This window comes from Dasypus novemcinctus, chromosome 9, assembly GCF_030445035.2.
Source record: "Dasypus novemcinctus isolate mDasNov1 chromosome 9, mDasNov1.1.hap2, whole genome shotgun sequence".
NCBI classification, from domain to species: domain Eukaryota; kingdom Metazoa; phylum Chordata; class Mammalia; order Cingulata; family Dasypodidae; genus Dasypus; species Dasypus novemcinctus.
The window spans coordinates 123,029,578-123,054,736 of NC_080681.1; the positions used below are offsets into that span (position 1 = coordinate 123,029,578).

The 25,159-nt window shown below is 44.9% G+C and overlaps 1 protein-coding gene across 1 annotated transcript; it reads right to left on the reverse strand.

The window, feature by feature from the left end:
* Window positions 1–1,559: 1,559 nt before the first annotated feature.
* PGD (phosphogluconate dehydrogenase) lies at window positions 1,560–17,793 on the reverse strand. Its single transcript, XM_058304450.2, has 13 exons — window positions 17,664–17,793; window positions 16,815–16,890; window positions 15,942–16,121; window positions 13,175–13,240; window positions 12,427–12,545; window positions 10,560–10,629; window positions 7,610–7,744; window positions 6,045–6,234; window positions 3,815–3,945; window positions 3,425–3,558; window positions 2,497–2,596; window positions 2,196–2,318; window positions 1,560–2,097 (listed from the first exon to the last, which is right to left on the reverse strand). Exons 1-13 carry the CDS (start codon window positions 17,669–17,671, stop codon window positions 1,978–1,980), a joined length of 1,452 nt encoding a protein of 483 aa, XP_058160433.1. The 5' UTR covers window positions 17,672–17,793; the 3' UTR covers window positions 1,560–1,977.
* Window positions 17,794–25,159: the final 7,366 nt, after the last annotated feature.

Below are 25,159 nucleotides of genomic sequence, written 5' to 3' on the forward strand. Positions count from 1 at the left end.
CATAGTTTATAAAGTCAGTAAAGAGAGGAGCCTGGATTTGAAGCCAACTTCACCCTGCTCTACTGCTTCTGGAGAAGCAAGCAGAGACTGAATTTGGACTCCTTTCTGATCATTAGTATTCCAAACGCCATTTGGGCAATCCAGCTTTACTTTGGGTTTGACATTCAGCTTCAAGTCTCTAATGTTCCCTTTGGATATTTTTTTTTTTATTTTATTTTTTTTAAAGATTTATTTTTTTATTTAATTTCCCCCCCTCCCCTGGTTGTCTGTTCTTGGTGTCTATTTGCTGCGTCTTGTTTCTTTGTCCGCTTCTGTTGTCGTCAGCGGCACGGGAAGTGTGGGCGGCGCCATTCCTGGGCAGGCTGCTCTTTCTTTTCACGCTGGGCGGCTTTCCTCACGGGCGCACTCCTTGCGCGTGGGGCTCCCCCACGCGGGGGACACCCTTGCGTGGCACGGCACTCCTTGCGCGCATCAGCGCTGCGCATGGCCAGCTCCACACGGGTCAAGGAGGCCCGGGGTTTGAACCGCGGACCTCCCATGTGGTAGACGGACGCCCTAACCACTGGGCCAAAGTCCGTTTCCCCCCTTTGGATATTTAGAACAAAAACTCACTATTTCCTAAGCACCCACATGGCTCAGAGCAGGTGGTCTACAGATCACCCTTGGAGACATGCTGCACTTGAGCATTCACCACCTTAAAGAGAAACCACAAGTGCCTCTGGAATTTGTGAACAGGAGTGGATGGGGGGGGGTGTAGGAGGTATGGGATCAGGCTAGTGGAGTATGCACATCAAAACTGGGCTAAAATACGGTCATTTAATGAAAAAGTTTGGGTCTTCTAAGTCAGCTTTGCCTGCCTCTGCACTCTTCCAAGATGGAGGTCAAACTACATGAGACCAGCTGTTAAAACATGGAAGCTGTTTACTCTCACTATTTCTGGGTTACTCTAGGGACCTTTTAAAGCATTCCATGAAGGTATCTTGGAGTTAAACTGCTGGAGTAAAACAGTTGACTGGCCTCTGGCCATAAACAATATCTGAAAGTTGGCAGGGTTTTAATTTTTGAGTAAAGAAGATAAAGTAAAAAATCTGATTCAAGGATCAGGCTTAAGTTGTTAAAATCCTCATACCAAACCAGTGGATACAATTTTAAAAAGTCAGAGATGGTATGGGTAGGGGCAAAAATCAGACCACGCCGAGCCCATCCTTTACATGATTCTCCAAAAAATTTCTGGAGTATCTGACATACAAAAAGACATAAAGAATGCTAGAAAGAATACACATATACCCATTACTCAACTTAAGAAATAAAACCTAACCATTATGTTAAAGCCCCTCACCTATCTTCCCCCTTACTCAGAGTTAATCATCCTAAATGTTAGGTTTCTTACATTAATCCAAGTCTTTTTTTTTTTTTTTAAAGAAACAAAGGAAAAAAATTAGCAAGGTTGGTAGTAAAAATGCACTAATGTAATAAAACTGGATGCAAATCTTTCTGCCAATGGAACTAGGCTCAGTGTAGTTGAGGTGAGAATATTTAAGAGTCTGGAGAAAACGTAATAAATATAATGTAGCTTTTATTAAGTAGAGGAAAAAAGGGATCGGACTGTATGATACAAAGATTCCAGTTTGGTCAAATTCCACACAAACCCTTCCAATCTATGTGATCAGAGTTGCTACCTCTATCAGGGAAGACTACCTGCCTCCTTGACCCACAAGGACTTGTATAAGACAAGGGCCTCAGAAGCGGATTCATTGAGGCCACACATATGGTTGGTTCCTGGTTCCCAAGAGGCAAGGGCAGAGGGCTTAATTCACAAAACTGCTTTACAAATAAACTCTACTTGATCTTCAGGGGTCTCTTATAAAACTTTATTTTAAAAGATCGAGCAGAAAGTAGGGCAGAGAACCATGTGATCAGTGTTGTGGCACTGGAATGTTCCGGTTTATGGAGTGGTGGGTAACAGAAAGTCTGGGATTAGGCATTGTAGGAAGAGGACGACACGCTGCCACCATGGCCCGTCCAGTTAGTGTGGACAAACCGCCCCGGGCTGGCTAAGAGCTCATAGGTGTGAGCACCAAAATAATCCCGCTGGGCCTGGAAAACAGGAAATTAGGTTGAGTGGGATTATGTGTGGGCCCAAGACCCTCAAGAAGCAGTCAGGCTAGTGTGCAACACCTACTCCCCAAGCTTACCTGGATCAGGTTGGCTGGCAGCATCTCATGTCTGTATCCGTCATAGAAGGAAAGAGCGGTGGTGAAGCAGGGCATGGGGATGCCTGTCTGGACGCCAGTGCTAATGGCCCGCCGCCAGGAATCCTGCACGAGAGAAACAAAGCCAAAGACTAGCAGTTTGCCCACAGAAAAGATAACTGGTTCCACCCTAAATGAAAGCTCTCCATATGCACCAGTGCTGGTGAATGAAAAAAAACAGAAGCCACTAGAGTAAAACCCACTGAGACAGAACTCACACACTGCCCCGCTCTAGGCGACATACCTGGCAGTTTTCAACAGCAGACTTAAAGAAGTCATCTAGCAGTAGATTCTGAAGTTCTGGGTTTCGATCAAATGCATCTTTTATCTTCCCTAGGAATACACTGAAATAATCAAGAAGGAAGAAATCAATGAATCTCAAGTATAGCAGGCTGAATACTTGGTAGAAAGTAGGGAAAATAAATTGGAAGCTGATTTATAACCTAGAGAGACTACATTTCTCATCCCCTAACGTTAGCCAAAAAGAAGACTGCACAGTCAGTAAGAATACAGAGTGGAAGGCATAGTGTGTAGGCAGTCTAGTTAAAGCAACTAACATGCAGAAGAAAGTGAGGGGACATTCTCAACCTGTCTTGTTGCCAGTTTTCCAGGGACAGGGCCAATGCACTGGCCAAAGGGAAACCCCTCCAGCAAGTGCCCTAGCATCATGGTTCTCGGCACAGGGGTAAGTTCCCAGTAGTTCCATGAAGTCCAGAAGCTGCCTCACACTTATCTTTTTTTTTTTTCAGAATTTTACTTTATTTTTTTATTTATTTCTCTCCCCTTCCCGCCCCGACTGTCTGCTCTGTGTCCATTTGCTGGGTGTACTTCTGTGTCTGCTTGCATTCTTGTTAGGCAGCACCAGGAATCTATGTCTCTTTTTGTTGTGTCATCTTGCTGTGTCAGCTCTCCATGTGTGCAGCATCACTCCTGGGCAGGCTGCGCTTTTTTTTTTGGTGCAGGGTGGCTCTCCTTGCGGGGCACACTCCTTGCACATGGGGCTCCCCTATGTGGGGGACACCCCTATGTGGCACAGCACTCCTTGTGCGCATCAGCACTGTGCATGGGCCAGCTCCACATGGATCAGGAGGCCTTGGGTTTGAACCCTGGACCTCCCATGTGGTAGGCGGATGCTTTATCAGTTGAGCCAAATCCGCCTCCCCCATACTTACCTTCTAATGATGCAGCCTCCTCTCCACATCAGGGCAATGCCACCATAGTTGAGGGTCCAGCCAAATTCGGTGGCTGCCTGTCTTAGCAGCATGAAGCCTTGAGCATAAGAGATGATCTTGGAAGCATAGAGGGCCTAGAGAATGACACAAAGGCTCATTAAGAGTTGCACTGCAGAGTGACAAGCTTGCGATGGCCTTCTCGCCATCAGCAGTGCAGACCCTAGAAAGGACAAGTGCACAAGAAAAGGCTGGAAATCAGGATCAAAGTGAAGGCTAAATTTTTTTTTCACCCGCCCTGCTGCTGCCTCAGTGTGTGCTCTCCCAGCACCCCCCACCCCTCACTGCCCTCTAAGGGACCAAAAAAGACAACTGTCAGGTACCAAGCCCCACCTTCCGAATGTCCTCCAGGAATGATTTCTTATCACCTTGAAACTGGATCTTTTGGGGACCCTTCAGCTTTTTGCTAGCTTTTATCCTCTCATCCTTGAGGGATGATAAGCAGCGTGCAAAGACAGCTTCTCCTACACAAAGGTATGGGGGGGAAGCAATATATTAACAAAGCTCACACATAAAAAACCAGAGGAAAGAGATTATACACAAGTCAGAGGATGTGAAAAATCAACATGGAGCAAGAAATTCAGTTTTACAAAGAGCTGCAAGTCTGAACATGGTTCAGAAACTTAACCTAGTTCACAAAGAACTTTTATAAAAAGCTTTTAACAATTTGATAACTACAACTCCAAATCAGTCTCTCAATATCAATACTGGTATGCAACCACCAAGATTAACATGACATTCTAAGGGGAGTTTTGAGGGAAAACAAAGACGTAAAACCACTAAAAATCAGAATTACTCAGAACTGGTCCAGGAGTAAAATGTGAATTTAGAGAACTTTAATTCTTAAATGCTCACCAAACTCAATTTATTTTCATTTGAAGCTTCAATATGGAACTAGGACACTGAAAAAGTCACAAAGGCTCTCCCCTCAAAAAACTCCATTTTCTAATTTTTACATTTTACATTTTCATAATATGCATGATCATCGCTGAGGTTTCACAACTTTACTTGAATAAAAAGCATTTCAATATAATATTTTAATATTAACACTTCTAGTGCATTAAAAAAAAGCATCCCTTATTAAAAACTAGTTGCTCAATTCATAATTCATAGTATTAGAATAAATTACTTTAAACCACTTTTTCCCAAAGACAAAATGAAATAAAATCTCAGAACAGAGGACTTTATTTTTGAGGAAAGGTTCTAGTCATAAACTTGAGAACACTAACCAAACTTGAAACACATCAAAACCAGATGTCTTTCTCTCCTTGCCCACTACTGCTTTCTGAAGTGCACACCCAGGATGACTTAGCATTTATGGAAGGAAGCTTTGTAAGACAATTGGTGCAATGAGCAAATGTGGTTAAGCCCTTCAGTGTTACGTAAGGGTTAGCCAGAAACCTCATTTACTTCCCCATTAGTTCAGCAAACGAAAAGGGCAGCCACCCTGAGATTAAGCATAACCTGGCTTCAATTTGTATAGGGGGTTCAGAGCCTCTAAAACTACTGGAACCTATGATGACTAAACTGCTCCCAATTATCCTGCCACCCCACCCTTCCCCACCCTCCCCCACCCATGGTATCACTGAGATTAGCTAAAAAGCAGCCAACTTCCTTATATACAGAGCTGGACTAACCAACCTATCTCCCTCCTCACTGTGCCTTATAACTACACAGTTCATTGTAAACAGACTGTGTGAGGCCTCATCAGTAAGGAAATCAAAAGGACGGAGGAAGCCAGGAAGGAAAGGCAATCTATATTTGGGACAAATTATTCCACCCAGCAGAGTAGCTGCCATGAAACATGCTGGGCATCTTTTTTCATTCTCCTTTTCCAATCTTGCCAAAATTGTTACCTATTTTATTCTTAAAAAACTAGCTTTTGCTTTTGTTAATCCTTACTATTATATCTTTGTTTTCTGTTTATTTCTGCTTTTTATTATTTCCTTCTTCCCATATCTTTTTGAGTTTGATGCTTAGCTCATTAATGTAAAATGTAAAAACAGGGAGGAAAAGTGCAGTATAGTGATTTTCTTCTGAGAGAGGAAGAGAAAGAAACTTATGAAAAGAATTTTAAAGGACTTCAAGTGTATAGGTAATGTGTATTTTAAAATGGAAAAAAAGGACAGCAAAATATTAACAATAAATTCTGAGTACATGGGCATATGCTAGTATTCTGTGGACTTTTCTATGAGAAATTCCATTACAATAACTTTCCCTATAAAAAAAATCTCAGGTAGCTGACAGCAATCAAAGCAGTAATGCTACAACTATTCCAAGGGTAAAATTGAAGAGGAAAGAAAGTAACTTTTGACTTTGTTGCCTCAAACACTCATATAAAGGAGAAGAGGATTACAAAGAAGAGAGTCAAAAGCAGCTGCAGCCTCTCTCACTTGAAGTTTTTTCAGAAGCAGACATAGCAGAAAACCCTCTGAAAGCTGACTAGGGTTGAGCAGACTCTACAGCACCCGGTTCTTCATCGCCAGTCTCTACCAATATTCCAGCAGGACATCAAGAGCACAAGAGCAGGGCGACAGGATTCAACTAAAATGCTGAACTTTACCGATGAGGGTGACGGGGACTCCGTACTCCAGGGCCGAGATAGCAGTCCACTTCCCAGTGCCCTTCTGCCCAGCACTGTCCCTGATCTTTGGCAGCAGGTGTTTGCCATCAGTATCTTGGAACTTCAGAATGTTGGCTGTGATTTCGATCAGGAATGAGTCTAGCTCTGTCTTATTCCATTCCTCAAATACCTATGTGCAGGACATAGAGTAAACAATGAGACAAACAAGATTGTACCACAGGAGCTCCCTTAACTGACCTCTACTTAACTGACCCATCCCTCCCCTATGTAAATACTGACCAATGCTCCAATTTGCTGAACACATGAGGCCAGTCCTTTCACCTCCTCAGAGGCCTTTCTTGATCGCCTGATCTAAAATTTATCCCTTGCCCCAAGTTACTTTTCTTTGCAATAGTTACCAATCACAATCTTTACATTATACATATTTAATTATTATTGCCCATCTTCCCAGTTCCATGAGACAGGGACATTTTCCTCACTATTATATCCCCAACATTTAGAACAATGCCTTACACACACTAAAATATTCATACATACTGTTGAATGAATATATTAAATATGACTTAAACCAATTAAATATGTAAACAAAAAGAAAATGCTATTTCTATGAAAACTAAGCTGAATTTTTTAGAAGTCAAATCAATGAAACAACTGCAGTCAAAATCAGTTGGGATGAGACAAATAATTCAGAGAAAAAAACTAAAAATCTGGAAGGATTCTGCAATGTGCACCTTTTAAGTGTCTCTAAATTGTGTTCCACATGAAATAACTGAACCTAGAAATCCTAGGTGATAAGAAATATGGCTGGAATGCTAGTCTGCAAAACCATACTTAAAGAAAAGGCCTTGGCTCTATAAGAAACAACTCATGGACAAAAGTACCTTTCTATGTTTTAAGTTAAAATGTTTAGTACTGAAGTACTTAGGCAGAAAAGTACAGTTGCCTGCAGTTTACTTTGAAATGTATCAAAAAATGAGATAAAGCTGATGGAGAGATTGAAAGATCTGCGATAAAGCAAGTGAAATGTCAATGGCAGCATCTAGGTGTAGATACTCAGGTGTTTAGTGTAAATTCTTCCAACTTTGCTATATGTTTCAGTATTTTCCTAGTAAACTGTTAAGGTAAATGTTTTAAGGTCTGCTTTATGTTTCCCCACTTGGACTAACTTTTATGATTAGCTGTCAAAAAGCCAGTCCCAACTTGATCAGACAAGCAAGCTTCCACTGCCCTCTCACAAGGACAAGGGCAGAATTAAGTATGACAATGTAGGGGAAGTGGCTCAGTGTCAGCACACAGTAAAGGCTCCCGAAATCGTGGTAGTGAATGCCACCAAGATTCTCTGGGAACTTTCTGCTTTGTGACAAGCGATCCTACTTTACGGTCCTATTACTGATAGCTTCCTTAAATTAGGCTGAGCTCATCCAGGCCAGCAGAAGGGCTTGGGGAAGGGAATGAGGAAGGATTTTTTGTCATTAGCAAATAAGTCTCTTCTCCTCTGGACAGTGATTGCTCCCTGCCATGTGAAGGCAGTGCCTGGGGCTCACCTTCGCCATCTCATCGTGCTCCATGCCCAGAACATCCTTCATCAGGTGGTAAGCCTCGCAAATCAGCTGCATGTCGCCATACTCGATCCCATTGTGCACCATCTTTACAAAATGTCCTGCTCCTTCCTCTCCCACCTGTAAGAGGCACAAGCATCAAAGGGCCTTGAGACAGCCAATGTGGCTCAGTGGTTGAGCACCCACTTCCCATATGTGAGGTACCAGCCCCTGGTACCTCAGGAAAAAAAAAGGGGGCGGGGGGGCTTCAGAGAGGCAGGGGCAGGTAACACACCAGAAAAGCCCACATCAGTTCTGAAGTCAATTCTTTGGCACGGCTCCCTCCCCAGACCAAAAAAACCCCAAAGATGTAGCAAACACACATAGTATTTTTGAAATAAGAATCATTATGCAACTCATCACAAACTTCAGTCCAATCAAATGTTGCTTAAAACTAATTCCAGATTTATTCCCCTGAAGATTTTCAAAATCCCTAAATTCACTGTAAGTACCTGTAGCTTAAATTTTTCATTCTTTCTCACTGCTACTAAAGCAACTCCACTCCCCACCCACAGGTAAAAGAAGTCTCTTTCCTGAAGTTACTACTTTTCTAGCAAGAAGGGGTTAAAATAAATTGCTACTTAAGTCACTTGTACTTGAAAAAGAAAGAAAGAAATGTACTGTAGTTGTTTCTAGTGGCTATTGACAGGTACGATGACCTCCTATCCAAGATTTGGCTTTCAACCTTGTAGGCCCAGAAATGTTTTGGTGGGGTCCCATAGTTGATGAGATGCTGATTTATAATAATCAGATATACAAATAACAAAGCTTGTAAAATACAAAAAAGCGGAATATGAATGTATGAATTTGTAAGAAATTTAACTATGGACCTTAATGGTTGTAAGTAATAGGTCTGATAACACATTCAGTTCCTAAAGACAAGATACCAGAGAAGCCAAATTATCTGCAAATTGTTTCATGGGCAAGGAATCAGAACACAGGGAGTGGTAAGGGTCAAACATTTAATGGTGTTTGGCTCTGCAGTTGCCTGTATCCATCTCCATGATGGGAATATACTGCCCGGTGGACCAGATGTTTGGTTGGCCTGGACAGTCTCTTTCCCAGCACTCTTTGCTTGGACTGACACTATCGACATTGACATCAGAGACTTCCTTTTTCTATGTTTCCACTGTTGACCTGATTTTGACACTTTCTTTGGCCATAAAGTAACATGGCAAATAAGACCTTACTTCACCTCATCCTTCCTGTTACTTCAAAAATGAACTAAGGAGTACCAGCTTCTAGTATCTATACCCCTTTTTAATGACCCAAAAATAAACCTTGAGGCTTTGGAAAGTCAGCCTCTGACTTAAGATATATAAAGTCATCTACTACGCTTTCCTTCATGACTTTGTCCTACATGCATCTAAAAAAAGAAGCTACTGTCACTGTACTTTTACTGTAATAATCTGTCAAGGGACAAAGATTCCCTTTCCAATCCTTCATATTTGCTGAGAAAATTACTCAACCCTTCACATCACAGTGCCAGCTTCTTTTTATCCTGAGCAGATTGAGACTGAATGCAATGGCTAACCACTACTAGAAGGGAAGGACCAGGATGGCCACTCTGAGGCCTCCAGGTAATTTCAGGCCCAGGGGTGAGGAAGGTATATTTCTTAATCCTCACATGCCTTAACCCTTGTTTCATGTCCACCAATTATCTCGTATATAGCCAACAAAAATAATATAAACATATAAAATTGCTGATAAACCATCAAAGAGGATTAGGAACTAAAGGGTTTATGGAGATCATCAAGCCCAGCCCCCACATTGTATAGATAAGAAAACTAAGCCCATATAGGGGAAGTGACTCGCCTAACATCATTCAATTAGTTACTGGAAAGCTAGAATTAACTTTGTGTTTTTTTCCATCTATGATATGGATTCAGGTTGCAATTAAAGGGATAAAATTTATGCAAAATAGTAGGAAGGAGGTATCTGTGAATTAGTCAAGGTTTCCTTCACATTCTGGGAAGGTATAAGTCCGTAGCTTATTCTTTTCAAGCACGCAATGCCTAAATCCCAGTCTATGAGAAAAGATTTTTCACATCCATGGCCAGGACATCTGACATAGCAACTGCCTATTCAGTCCTCTTCCTTCCACCCAGGCAAACAAACTACACTTTTGATTCTGACATTCTTTCTTTGGCCATGAAGTAACATGGTTAAAAACACCTACTTCGCCAATGAGGAGGACTGATTTTAACAGCGACCTCAAGGCTATGGATATTCAAATCCCAACTCAATTAAGATATGTCCACATATATAGGAGGCACAATTTTAGCCATCAGGTATGCCAACAACTTAAAGACTGAAGTTTATGTCACAAAGCTGACTACACTAGGACCAAGAAGGTCATGTGCACCGTGCACTCAGTCACTCAGACATGCTCATGTTGCCAACTGGCTTTAAAGAGTAGCCAGAGGGAAGTGGATATGGTTCAAGTGCTAGAGCTTCCGCCTACCAAATGGGAGGACCTGGGTTCGTTCCCTGGGGCCTCCTGGTGTAAAGAAGAGAAAGCATGTCTGTGTGGCAAGCCAGTGCCTGCACTAAGTGCCCACATGGTGAGCCAGTGTCCTGTGCAAGTGCACGCGTAGTGAGCCAGTGCCCTGAGCAAGTGAGTCATGCAGCAAGATTATGAAGCATCAGAAGAGAGACAAAGGGAGAACCAAGGTGAAATGCAGCAGAAACCAGGAACTGAGGTGGCGCAATTGACAGGAAACCTCTCTCCTTATTAGAGGTCTCCAGGATTGAATCCCAGTGAATCCTAGAGGAGAGAAAATGAGAAGAGAAGACAATACAAACAGCAAAAACAGCAGGGTGGGAGGAGGGGAAGGGGGAGAAATAAATAAATAAATAAATCTTTAAAAAAGAAAAAAGAGCAGCCAGAACTTGCCCAGTCACAGCAGGGTTCTCCAGTTCCTACTTTTGCAGCAATGCCTTGGAAGATTGTCTTGATGTGGGGCCTGTGGAGAGGAACAGTGTAGTTCAGCTGCTGAGAAGAGAGGGGTTAGTGCTTCAGGTAAATTAAATACTCAAGGACCACACTTCCAATTTTCTTTCTTTCTAATGGGAGGCATAAATACCTTTAAAAAGTAATGAAGATGACTAAGTCCTCAAAGTAAACTTCAGTCCCATGCTGACTGACCTGCCTGCTCCTCCAGATCCTGACGGGCCCCAAAGCAGAGGTTGCAGGCTATCTGATTTGAGATCAGACAAAAAGGCTGAGCAGAAGCATCATCAAAGCACCAGAAGAAAATTCCATGACAACAGCAAAAGAAGAGGCTGTGACTCCAAAGAGCAAGTGAGACAAAAGTTCCTTTAGAGACCCTCTTCCACTAGTGTGGCTGCATCTTATCAGGTATGTGACTCTGGCATTTGGGTCAAGGGTAAGGACAGACAAAGCCTCCAATATTTCCAAAAGATACATCCATTATTATTCAGAAAAGTGGCTCTTCTTCATTCCTCCCACAGCTCCACTAGGAAGTCTTATTAATTCCTGAGGCCTTTTCCTTTACTGTTCTACTCACTATTGACCAATGCAGACTTCTTCCCCAAAAGCTTTTGATATAGACACAAAATATAGTAACAGTTGCAAAGTTAACACTTGGGGTTAGGGAGTTAAGACAGCCAACTTAAGGTTTAGAACTTCACTGAACTTTCAGTGAGTGTTTCAAGTAAGAACTTGTTCTTTCTACTTCTGTTAAACCAGTGTGAGAAAAGTGAATAAACAAATGATCAGTGCACCTTTGTAAGTCGTCTGCATTCCTAACAGGCATCTGGGCAGGTGCCCCTAGGTAAGTATTTTTAGGCTTCTGAGAAGCTGGAAAGCCTCTCTATTCCTGGATTTCAACATACTACAGAGAATGCCAAGACTTAGCTATCATAGAAGTAATTTAAAGAATAGTTCTACCCAATAAATCCTTCACCCTGGGGGTTAGGTTTAATCACTCCTAGACTTTAATGCCTATTTTAGAATACTTGGAAATCAAACTGTTCAGAAAATGTTACCTTTCCACGTCTCCCTCACAAAGGATCCTTCCTTTGCTACTTGTTTTTCTTCTGCTCCATCTCTCTATCTTCCTCTATCTGGCTCTCTTTTGCTGTAGTCTCAGCAGCGGTGTTTCCCCTCCGACTAAGTCATATATAATTAATGTCTTGCATCTTTCCATTTTGCTTCTCCATCCCACTCACCCCCACCCCCATGCTTACACATCCTTCTTTCATAGCACTGTGGCACCTCTCCATCAGTGGCTTACCTTTCTCTTAAATATAGCATAGGAAACAGTGGGAAATTTGTTTGTAATCAAGTCAAATAAAAATTTTCTACCTAGTTCCCAAGGACAAGAAGCCCAGCCAGGTTTTCCCATTACTCACTGTGAGTAAATACACAGTAATTTTGGGACCACAAATTAGCTGAGAGGCAGGTCTTACTCTTACTCCTAAGTCCAGACAGTGCATAGGATACTCTCCGACCTATTGTTTACTACAGGCTTCTAAACCCTTTAAGTTGATTTAGAACTTCCAGTGTAAGTTCTGGAGGGAGTGACAGAGAAGGAAAAAGGCAAAAGAGGAGTGTGCACATATATTATGCCAAAGCAGCACAATGTAAAGAGAAAAGTGAAACCTTTCCAACATCTCCTTTCCCAACACTCCAGGCACCACAGAGATCAAGTGCACAACTGTTCAAGGCTCACTCTCACTCTAAGTCAGGGCTCTCTCAGGCTGGAATGGGGCAAGCGGGAATTGCTCTGGGCACTTACCAAGCTTCTTTGTTCCCTCCTGGCATGAGTGATGGGCCATACCGAGCCCCGTCCTCTCCACCACTAACTCCACTCCCCACAAACAAGATTCCCTTGACCTTGAGGTCTTGACATCGTCTCTATGGAGAGAAAATTAATTTCATTATGCTTCCAAGAAGTAAGTTTCTCACAGTGAGTGAGAGGAGATATGAAACAAAAGTGAACATTCTATATTTGACACATGACAACACAGGAATCCAGGAATAACCTGGTTATTCAAGAAATCTGATCCCATCATTTTGGGAGTTAAATTCAAAATACTTATCCTGTTCCCAAAAGTAAATAATAAAGCCAGACACACATTCCCATTTTACTGGAAAAGACCTGGTACAATAAGACTCAATGAAAAGCTGATTCAATACTAGTATGACTTACTGCCATCCAGCACTTCAGAGGAGACAATCAGAAAAGTGGTTACACACTGATGCATCACGCGTCAGTGGAAGAGGACAAGCTCCACAAAAACTCTCAGCATGCAGTGCCTAAGCAGTAGTTGTTCTCTTGAGCTATATGTGTGACCAATGAGAACCTCATTTATCAAGTGTGTCTTAGTAGAAAAATGGCTGAGAACTAATGCATCAGTATCAAATCCCGAAGTATCAGCACCACAGGATAGCTCACTCATGTCATATGAGCAATGCTGATGATACATCTTTCTAGAATAGTCTCAGAAACCATAAGAATTTAGACTGAAGGAAAGAACACTTACTGTGGTATCTCTGTATTCAGAATTTCCTCCATCAATAATGATATCACCGGCATCCAACAATGGAACCTGTAATCACACTAGTATTAAAGTGAACCAAAATAAAAAGACAAAAATTAAAACATACCTAATTAAAACCAAAGAAGTTTATCCCACAAAAGCCCAGTTTAAAAGTATATATTATTCAATCTTCAGTAGTCCTCTCAGCAGCCAGGGCTAGATCCTTAGCTCCCTATTTAAAACTTATTGCTTGGGGAGCAGATGTGGCTCAGGCAATTGGGTGCCTGCCTCCTACATGGGAGGTCCCAGATTCAGTTCTGGTGCCTCCTAAAGAAAACAAACAATAAGCAGACAAAGAGCAGACATGGAGCAAAAACAATAAACAGACAATGAGAAAAAAACAAGCAGACAACAAGCAAAAAAAACAAAAACAAAAAAACAAGAAGCAGACAACTAGCAAGACAATGAGGAAACAATGAGCAGACAGCAAACAAAACCAAACAAGCAGGGAGCAGATATGGCTCAAGCAGCTGGGCGCCCACCATCCTGGTCCTGGGTTTGATTCCCAGTGCCTCCTAAGGAAGAAATAAAAAGCAAGCAGATAATGAGCAAAAAAAAAAAAAGCAAAAACAATGAGGAAACAGAGAGAGACTTGGGGTGGGTAGGGGAGCTTTAGGCTAGCAAACCCAGTTGGAACTCTCCACAACTGAGATCATTCCCTTAAACTACTCCTAAGACTTTACAACAAACAAAACCTGCTTTCATAAACTTGGAAAATTTTATAATTTGACTATGTATCCCCATCTCGTTTATATCCTCACACTCTAAGGCTAGGATCAATTCCAACAGACTAAGTCACTTTCTCTATATCACTGTGCCTAAAAGAGAATAGGGGGCGGCAGACTTGGCCCAGCGGTTAGGGCGTCCGTCTACCACATGGGAGGTCCGCGGTTCAAACCCCGGGCCTCCCTGACCCATGTGCAGCTGGCCCATGTGCAGTGCTGATGCGTGTAAGGAGTGCCCTGCCACGCAGGGGTGTTCCACATAGGGGAGCCCCACACCCCCATGTGCAAGAAGTGCGCCCCGTAAGGAAAGCTGCCCAGGAATGGTGCCGCACACACGCAGAGCTGACACAGCAAGATGACGCAACGAAAAGAGATACAAATTCCTGTGTTGCTGACAACAACAGAAGCAAAGAAGATGCAGCAAACAGACACAGAGAACAGACAACCGGGGGTGGGGAGGGGAGAGAAATAAATAAATCTTTTTTTTAAAAAAAAGAGAGAGAATAGAGGTCCAGTAAGTATGTATCAGATGGCTGTATTTTGAATGAATGGTTTTGATCATACTATTTAGGAGTGGCAAGAAGAGAGTGAGCCTTGAATAAGAACATCTTCCAATGACACACCAATCAGGGTGGCTTTATTATTTATTATTCAATCTCCTACCCTTACAAGGCTCTAGTTAACATTACTCATTATCTGATTTTGAAAAATAATCCATCACTTTTAAGTACATTGTGTCTGAAGTTAATCATGGGCAGTTTGGCATCTCACTACGCAAAAAGCATAGAAAGTCCTTCCTTTCTAGGTCACTTATTTAAAGAAATGGCAGTGTACTAGTTACAAATTCCTCTCCCTGCAAAAACAAGCATACTGGAAATACTACTCTTTCCAGAAAATAAATGTTCATTCCTTTCTTTTATTTACTATTATTTCATTTCTTACAACAAAACATTTCTCCTAAACCGGTTGTGTCTTGATTTTTTTCAGAGCTGTCCCTGTAGAATTGTTTATGAATATCTAAATAGATCATGTCCACTGGTTGCCCTTTGTCTACATACCTATCTTTTTTTTTTAAGATTTATTTTATTTTTCAACCCCTCCCACCCCCATTTTCTGCTTTCTTGTGTCCATTTGCTGTATTCTTCTGTGTCTGCTTGCATTCTTGGTGGCACCAGGAATCTGTGTCTCTTTTTGTTGTGCCAGCTCTCCATGTGTACAGTGCTACTCCTGGGTGGGCTGCACTTTTCTCACGGGGCAGCTCCCATTGCAGGGTGCACTCCCTGTGCATGGGGTTCCCCTACATAGGCGACTCCCCTGTGTGCCATGGCACTCCTTGCACGGCAGCACTGCACATGGGCCAGCTCACCACATGGGTCAGGAGGCCCTGGGTTTGAACCCTGGACCTCCTATACGGTAGGTGGACATTTTATCAGTTGAGCCACATCCGCTTCCCCATACTTATCTCTTTTCTTCCTAAAAGATATGCTTGCTAAAGCCTATAAATTGTGTGGTACAAAAATAAGTACCCTCTAATCATAGTTACCAAGATTCCCTAAGGTCTCTTGTCACATTAAATTATACAACTATCTGAAAATTGTTGCTCTGCAGAGATACTGAAAAAAATGAAATCTACTTTTAAATTTGACTACTAAGGTTTACTGGTGAATGGGACTAAGCATTCATAAATTCAGCACCAGAAGTGCAAGGCATTTTAAATATCAAAGATAGTGGGCTCGCTATTCTTATTACTAATGAATTCCTATTGAAATGTCTCTTAGTGTCCCCTGAGTTTAAATATAAGAATATGGTGTTAATTAGTGCCAATCAAGCTAACCAACACTGAGCCACATAAGCAAGCATTTGGTCAGAACTGAGTTTATATTCAGAAGTTGGAAAAAAAATCTGTAAAATAAAAAGAAGTGAAACAGCTAATGGAAGGAAAGCTCTATCACACTGGTAGCTGCTGTGAACAGAGCTGGCCTCACCAGTTTTTCAATGAAATCATCAACAGCTTGACCAGCCTTCACAAGAAGTATGATCCTCCGAGGCTTCTTCAGCTTGGAGACCATCTCCTCCAAGGAGTGAGCACCAACCACTTTGGTTCCCTTCGCCTCACTGGCCAAAAAATCATCAACTTTGGAGACTGTCCTGTTAAAAGCACAGACCTAGGACGACAAAAAGGCCTGATTAGGAACTCTAGGGCATATAGGACCTCGAGAATGGACCAAGTGACAATGAAATTTCCATTCTGCCTTCAGGTTTGGGGAGGTCAGACCCTGCCTCTTCCTCTTCCTCATTACCCAAACTATTTTATTTAAGTTTCCACCTGGTCAAGTGCTGCCAGGTACTGTGAAATTCAGCTGCCTTGGTAGGATGAAATGGCAGAGAAAAGAACATATGGCAAAGGTCAGCTGTCCCACAGCATATCGGGCTAGAGCCTGTCATTTGACTGGGGCCCAGAATCAAATCTAGGAACTGGCATTTAGATAAAAATTTCACTATCCCCTAAATTCATTACTCAACAACTGTTTAGTTCCATACAGGCAGCAGGAGTTCTTCTTTGCCACTATCACTTAAGACAGTGATACATTTATTCAGGCTTCAAACTTTACAGGACAGATACATTCAACAAGACTATTCTTGCTTTGAGAATTGTAGAGCTGGCCCTCCCACACATGTGAAGCAGTGCTTCTCTTCCTTTACAAAAAATGTCCCAAGCAGCAACAGTGTGTATAGAAAGGGAAATACGTTTCCAAATTATATGGGGTCTTTGAAATCAGCAGAACAATGACCCATGCTCTAGCTAACTTACACTCAGAACCCCTTTTAAGAGGAGGCAGTGTGTCCTGACTACTTACCACAAAGCCGTGGTCATTCATATTCAAAATTAAGTTCTGGCCCATGACAGCCAATCCAATCAGTGCAATATCGGCTCTGAAAGAAGGAAAAAAAGAACAAAGAAAAACGTCTAGGTCTTGACACAATAACTTTTCTTAACTTTTTTTCTGTGCCCCCTACTCCCTCTTCCAATTTAGAATCCAGGGAATGCAGCCTTCCGTGCAACTAACTCGACACGCTGCCACTTCAAGGAACCTCAGGTTCTACTGATATAATCTAACATGCTCTTGGCAAGTTATCCCTGGCATGTCATTTCTTCTTGGTGGTATTCGATCCTGTAGTTACTTTTCATTATAGGTGTCCAGGCTCCCGCTGAGGCTGTTAAGCCCCTCAGATCCTCCCCCACTCGCTCAGGCTGGGCGGGACCTGCAGAAAGAGCCGGGCCGTCCAGCCCGGGAAGGGTCCGGGGAGGGTCCGGGGAGGGTCCGGGAAGGGTCCGGGAAGGGTCCGGGGAGGGTCCGGGGAGGGTCTGGGAAGGGTTTGGGAAGGTCGAGTCCGGCCCCTGGGGCTCAGGCGCTCGACTGTCCCCGGCCCTTCCCAAGAAGGGGGGGTCCGCCCAGAGCCTGCGCCGCCGAGAGGGCAGAGGGGCTGGGTCTGCAGGGAAGGAAAGGAGTGAGCGGGGCTCGGGAGCGGACCCAGAGCCGGGGGCCGAGGGCGCTGAAACCTGCACTAGCCCGGGCCCAGGCGACCCCGGGCCGAGACGCTGAGGAGGGCGGCTCCTCCCTCGGCTCCGGGGAAAACGCGCCAGACCCGAGCCCGAAAGCCCGAGCCCACTCTCCGCCCCGGTTGCGCGCGGGCGAGTCACTCACTGGGCCATGGCGGCGGCGGGCAGAGCAGAAGTGAAGAACTTGAGGTACCGGAGACGCTCGGCTCGCCGGCGAGGGACGATCTGCGGCCGAGTCCCGCACGCCGCGGGAGGCTGAGGCCGCTCTCCGCCCGGCTTTCCTGCATCGACCAATCAGAAGGCAGGGGCGGAGGCATGCAGCCACGCCATTGGTCCTACCAAGCGCCTGTTAGACCTCCTGAGGGCAAGCGGACCCGCCCACTCCCGGGGCCGGATCAGTAGAGAGCCGAGAACATCGATGGGTGGCCCCCCGCGCGGGCGTGGCGGAGGTGGGGCGCCGGGCGAAGCGCTGTGGGAGCCGGGGCCGCGCGGACAAGCCCCGGCCGCCGGGCGCCTCTGCCCGGTGTCCATCGCTTCTTCCTGCCGCCGCTGCACGGCAGCACTGCGCGTAGCGGCCGAACCCCTCGACCCCACGCGGGGCCCGAGGTTGGTTATTCGCTGGTCCGTGGGCACACGGGAGGGGTGCCGGCAGACCTTGACCCTCACAACGACCCGGGTGGGAAACGAACCGCGTTTTGCTTGAAGGAAACGGCGGTGCGGAGAGCACCGGCCGCGGATGAGTGTGCTGGAGCAGGACTTGGAGTCTTTCGATCCTGGCGCAGAGGTCATGCCCTCGGCCCGGGCAAGGGCGGCCGCGACGGTGAAAGCTGTGTGCAGGGCGGTACCTGCCACCCAGGAAGTGCAGGTTCGCAAAAGCCCCCCAGGTGCGCCCAGGGCACCTGGACCCCCTCTGGCAGCAGCTGCGTGTGAACAAGGCGTCACTCCTCCAGTGAATGTTAAGATTTTTAAATTTTTTTATGAATGCTTCATATCAGCTAATACAGTAAGTGTTCACCAGATGTTTGATTACAAAAGTCACACAGCCAGAAATCTCTAAGGGTGTCTCGGCTGGGACCCCTGGGAGTCCCTGAGACATTTCCTGGGCATCTGGGAGGACAAAATGAATCTCACAATAACAGTAAGATGTTTTTGGCCTTCTGTCATTCTCCCTCACGAGTGTGCAGTGGAGATTTCCCGAGGAACCTGATGTCATAGGGAAGGAGTTAAATGCAGAGGCCGATGTGAGACTCCCAACTGTCTGCGATTAGACAGACATTAAAGAGATTTGCAAAATTGTCAGAATTTCACTGAGTTTCTTTTCGGTTTTGGAAAATTGGTAAAAGTTTCTGTTTTCATTTTTAACACAGCAAATACTGAAAGATATAACTCACAGAAACAAAAGCTCTTGGGGGTCCTCAATAATTTTTAAGAGTGTAAAGGGGTCCTGACACACCAGCAAGTTTGAGAACCAGGGATCTAGCCCAACCTGTATTTTAGAAATGAGGAAACAGGCTCAGAGAGCCAAAGGAGTTTTGCTGAGTCACCCAGCGACAGAGCTAATGGTAGGACCTCCTCTCTGGGGACTGGCTAGATGCTCTCCAAGGCCCCTTTCAGTAGAACCTGGGATGCAGTCAGCGTCGGTGGTAGGACAGCACATTATGGCAGAAGGAACACTGGCTTCTTACATGACGCAGAGCCCCTTTCGTGGAGGCTGCCTGGCGGAGGGGGAAGGAGTGGGCTGTGGTCCCAGGCTGACCTCAATTTGCTTCCATTCCATTTCTTTCTAGCTGAGTGATTTGGCAAATTATTGCATCTCAAGTCTCCTCCTCTGTAAGACAAGGATGACTGACTCTCATGGGGTGGCTGTAAATGAAACAAATGGGAAGCTTTGTCTGGTACTTGGTTCCCCTACGCAAGTTTCTTTTCTTTTTTATGGGAAGGATTCAGAAAGAAGAGACGTAAACCACAGTGGAAAGCTAGGACTGAATCAAAAACTTTCTCCTTGGCTTCCTGGTGAGCCTGGGGAGAGGCAGAAGAGCACCTGGGCCACTTGCTGCACCCCTCCTGAATGGAATCCCTAGTGTCAGGTGTTTTGTGTCAAGCTCAGCTGCTGATATACTTAAATTGTTTGCTAAAGAAAAAATTCCCACCAGACAATGACAAACCTATCAATTTGACAATATCTTCCTGAGAAAGGCACACACACAACCCTCATTCCAGGCATCTTATCCTCTTCCCCACAGTCCTTACTTCTTTCCCATGCCCCTTTGGGAATAGGGGGTCCCAGTGCATCCTAGTTCAGTTTTTTCCCAGTCTCCCAAAACAACGTGATGCATGGGACGATGGGTCTCTATCTGAACTGGAGTCTAAGGCATTGACCTTGTAGACTTAGCCAGGGTGGAGAAAGAGCCTCCTGCTAGATGACCAGCCCAGGAGGCCAGTGTCACTTTGAAAGACAACCTCTGCACTTTTCTCTTCCCAGTAGACAACAGTGTTAAGACAGGCATACCTCTCTCCTCCACCCCCCACCTCCACCCCACCAGCACGCTATTTTCCAGAGACACTGAATGGCCTTTTGGTTCTAGAACAGGGCCTGGGATACTGTTTTGCCTGTGCTCTACCACCGTGCAGTCTTCTTTTTTTTTTTTTTAATTCCCACCCCCTTGTTATTTGCACTTGCTGTGTCTGTTCATCTTTCTTGTTTCTTTAGGAAGCACCGGGAGCTGAACCCAGAACATCTGATATGCCTAATCGCTTGGGCCACCTCTGCCTCCTGCTTTGTCGTGTCTCTTTCTTTCGTTCCTTCCCACATCTCTTGCTGCATCAGCTTGCTGTTTTCTTTAGGAAGCCTTAGGGACCTCTGCGCCCTGCTTTGTTGTGTTTCTCATTATGTTTTTCTTCTTGTGTCTCTTGTTGTGTCAGCTCGCTGCACCTGCCTGTCACGCCATCTCTTCTTTAGGAGGCACCAGGATCCAAACCTGCAACTTCCCATGTGGTAGGCGGGAGCCCAGTCATCTAAGCCACATCCGCTTCCCCCACTCACAGTCTTGGCTTGTTGTCACTTCCTCCAGGAGGCTCCCCCTGTTTCTAGGCTGGTCTGGGAGCCTCAGTCATATGCCGGTAGCACAGTGCTTATCACTGCCTGCTTTTGTTTCTATCTGCCCCCTTAGACATTAAATGCAGAAACCCAAGGACTCTGTCTGTCTCATTCATACTTATGTTTCTGTCGCCTTGCATATGCCTGGCACACAGCAGACGGCCAACACTGTTTACCCCAGGATTTTAAAAAAGAGCCCTATTCATCCCAGTTGGCCCAGAACAGCCGGGGCTCACGTGTGTCTTCCTGCATAGTTATTAACAGAAACCCCTTTCACTCTCAAAACTGTTCTGGTTTGGATGATAATGTATATCGACATCCTATTTTTAAATGATACATCTCAACTCCGTAGCACTGTCCTTTTTAAAACATCCAGATTTACCGAGGTAGGATTTACATGCCATATACTTCAAATTGTAGGTTGGGTCACTTTTAGTTCATTGATAAGAGTTGTGCAGCCATCACCACGCTCCAGTTTGTAACACCTCCACCACCCCAAAAGGTTCCCACATGCCTCTTTGTGATCAACCTCAGCTTCTACTCCCAGCCCTAGGCAATCTCTCATCTACTTTCTGGCTCCAGAGTCCTGGTCTTATAAGAAATTGCATGTAAATGGAATAATAAAAAGTATATAAACTTTTGTGTTTGGCTTCTTTCAGCATAATGTTTTTGAGGCTCATTCATGTTCTCCCATGTGTCACTGAGTGGTAGTGCATTGTGCACTTCCATAACAATTTGTTTTTTTGTTTTTTAAATATTTATTTATTTATTTTTCTCCTTCCCCCCAGCCCCGGTTGTCTGTTCTCTGTGTCTATTTGCTGCGTCGTCGTCTTTGTCCGCTTCTGTTGTTGTCAGCGGCACAGGAATCTGTATTTTTCTTTTTGTTGCATCATCTTGTGACAGCTCTCTGTGTGTGCGGTGCCATTCCTGGGCAGGCTGCACTTTCTTTCACGCTGGGGTACACCCCTTGCCCGTGGGGCTCCCCTACGCGGGGGATACCCCTGCGTGGCATGGCACTCCTTGTGCGCATTAGCACTGCATGTGGGTCAGCTCCACACAGGTCAAGGAGGCCCAGGGTTTGAACCGCGGACCTTCCATGTAGTAGATGGATGCCCTAACCACTGGGCCAAGTCTGCTTCTCCCGTAACAATTTTTTTATCCATCCATCTGGTGATACACAGTGGATATGTTTCCAGACCTGATCTATTATAAATAACTGTTTTGGGGAAGTGGATGTGGGTTAACTGATAGAGCGTCCGTCTGCCATATAGAGGGTCCGGGGTTCAATCCCCAGGGCCTCTTGGCCCATGTGGTAAACTGGCCCACAAGCAGTGCTGCCGTGCGCAAGGAGTGCCGTGCCATGCAGGGGTGCCCCACACACAAGGGGTTCGACCCACAAGGAGAGCTGCCCTATGTGAAAAAAGCGCAGCCCACCCAGGAGTGGTGCTGCACACATGGAGAGCTGACACAGTAAGGTGATGCAACAAAAAGAGACACAGATTCCCGGTGCTGCTGACAAGAATACAAGCAGACACAGAAGAACACACAGCGAATGGACACAGAGAGCAGACAACTGGGGAGAGTAGGGGGAAGGGGAGAGAAATAAAAAAAAAACTCTTTGTGAGTACAGAGATAATGTTTACAGAATTAAAAAAGTTTTGGTAACGGATAATAGTGATGATAGCACATCATTGTGCATATAATACCACTAAATCATATTCTTGAAAGTGGTTAAAATGGGATCCTTTATGTTATACACATTACCACAATAAAAAAATTTTTTAAAGAAAAAAATTTGGAAGCAATTTCTCTCATCTATTTGCTGAGCAGTTTGTAAAGTGTTGGTATTATTTATTCCTTAAATTTTTTTTTTTTTTTTTTTTTTTTAAAGATTTATTTATTTATTTAATTTCCCCCCCTCCCCTGGTTGTCTGTTCTTGGTGTCTATTTGCTGCATCTTGTTTCTTTGTCCGCTTCTGTTGTCATCAGCGGCACAGGAAGTGTGGGCGGCGCCATTCCTGGGCAGGCTGCTCTCTCTTTTTCACGCTGGGCGGCTTTCCTCACGGGCGCACTCCTTGCGCGTGGGGCTCCCCCACGCGGGGGACACCCTTGCGTGGCGCGGCACTCCTTGCGCGCATCAGCACTGCGCATGGCCAGCTCCACATGGGTCAAGGAGGCCCGGGGTTTGAACCGCGGACCTCCCATATGGTAGACGGACGCCCTAACCACTGGGCCAAAGTCCGTTTCCCTATTCCTTAAATTTTTGATAGAATTCACCACTGAAGGAACATCTAGTCTTTTTTTTTGTGGAAGAGACTTTTAATTACTAATTCAATTTATTTACTTGATATAGGTCTATATTCAGATTTTCTGTTTCTTCTTGGGACAGTTTTGACAAGTTGTGTCTTTATTGGAGTTTGTCCAGTTCATCAAAGTTGTCTAATTGGTTGTTGTAAAGTTGTTCATAATATTCCCTTTTGATTCTTTTTAATTTCTATAGGGTATATTGGTGTTCTGTCTTTCATTCCTAATTTTGGTAGTTTGTCTTCTCTCTTTTTTTCTTGGTCAGTCTAGCTAAAGGTTTATGAATTTTGTGGTCTTTTCCAAGGGTGTACTTCTGGTTACATTGATTTTCTCCTATATTTGTTTTCTATTGCATTTCTGCTCTGATATTATTTCCTTTCTTGTACTTACTTTAGGTTTAATTTGCTCTTCTTTTTCTAGCTTATTAAGATAGAAACTGCTTTTAGATCTTTCTTCTTTTCTAATAAAAGCATCTATCAATTGTTTTAGTTTGCTAAAGCCTGCCAATGCAAAATACCAGAAATGGGTTGGCTTTTTTTTTTAACATTTATTTTTTATGTATTTCTCCCCCTTTCCCTGCCCCTCCCCCCAAGTTGTCTGCTCTCTGTGTCCATTCACTGTGTGTTCTTCTGTGTCTGCTTCTATTCTTGTCAGCTGCACTGGGAATGTGTCTCTTTTCGTTGTGTCATCTTGCTGTGTCAGCTCTCCCTGTGTGCGGCGCCACTCCTGGACAGGCTGCACTTTTTTCACGTGGGGCAGCTTCTCCTTACAGGGAACACTCCTTGTGATGCAGCACCCCTATGCGGGGGACACCCCTGCGTGGCACGGCACTCCTTGCACACGGAAGCACTCTGCATGGGCCAGCTCCACACGGGTCAGGAGGCCCTGGGTTTGAACCCTGGACCTCCCATGTGGTAGGCATTGAGCCAAATCCAATGAGCCATATCCACTTTCCTGGGTTGGCTTTTACAATGGCAATTTATTAGGGTAAAAGCTTACATTTCCAAAGCTGTGAAAATGCCCAAATCAAGGCATCATCAGAGATGCCGTGTCACTAAGGGTCGGCTATCCTGACACATGGCAAGGTAAAATAGCCGTCGGTCTCTGCCTTCTCCTCCAGGCTGACTTTCTCCCCGAGCTCAGCGGCGGGTGATCAGGCACGTGGCTCACCTCTCCCCTCTCCTCCAGGCGTCGTTGCTTCAGCTTCAGCAGCTCTGCTGAGTCCAGCCTCCAGCCTGCGTCCCAGCCTCTTGGGGTTTCTCTGTCTTCCTGTGGCTGCAGGCGATCCTGGAGTCCTCGCTCACGTGGCAAGGGAAAATGGCAGCTCTTCCTCTCCTCTTCCTCCCTTTATGTAGGACTCCAGTAAAGGATTAAGACCCACCCTGAGTCCCTCAATCTAATCAAAGGCTCTTAACTGAAGTGATGTAATTAAAAGCAATCTAACCAAAAGGTCCCTCATAAATAGGTTTACATACATAATTTTCTAGGGTCCACAAAACACTCAAAGTAGCACACAGGTAAAAATTTCCTTCCAAGCATTGTATCCCATACTTTTTTTTTCATTAAAACATTACTGAGGAAATGGATGTGGCTCAAGCAGTTGGGCTCCCGTTTACCATAAGGGAGGTCAGGGTTCAATGCCCAGGGCCTCCAGGTGAAGGCAAGCTGGACCATGCGGCGAGCTGGCCCACACGGAGTGCTGCCCTGCGCAGGAGTGCTGGCTGACGCAGAGAGCTGGTGCAGCAAGATGACGCAACAAGAGACACAGGGGAGACAATGAGAGAGAGCAGAACAGAGAGCTGAAATGGCGCAAGAGAATAATCACCTCTCTCCCCCTTCAGAGGGTCCCGGGATCAGTTCCTGGAGCCGCCTAATGAGAATACAGCAGACACAGAAGAACACACAGTGAATGGGCACAGAGAGCAGACAACGGGGTGGGGGGGTGGGAGTGGGGGTGGGTGAGAAATAAATATAAAAAAAAAATTCTTGAGGGAAGCGGATGTTACTCTAGTGACCGAGCTCCCGCCTACTGCATGGGAGGTCCTGGGAACCGAACGACACGAAGATGAGCACGACAGCGAACTGGTGTGACTGGCAGGGGCAGCAAGTTGATGCAACAAGATGATGTAACAAGGACACACAAAGAGGAAAGGCAATGAGAGACACAACAAAGCAGGGAGCTGAGGTGGCTCAAGCGGTCGACTGCCTCTCTTCCACATGGCAGGTCCCAGGTTCAGTTC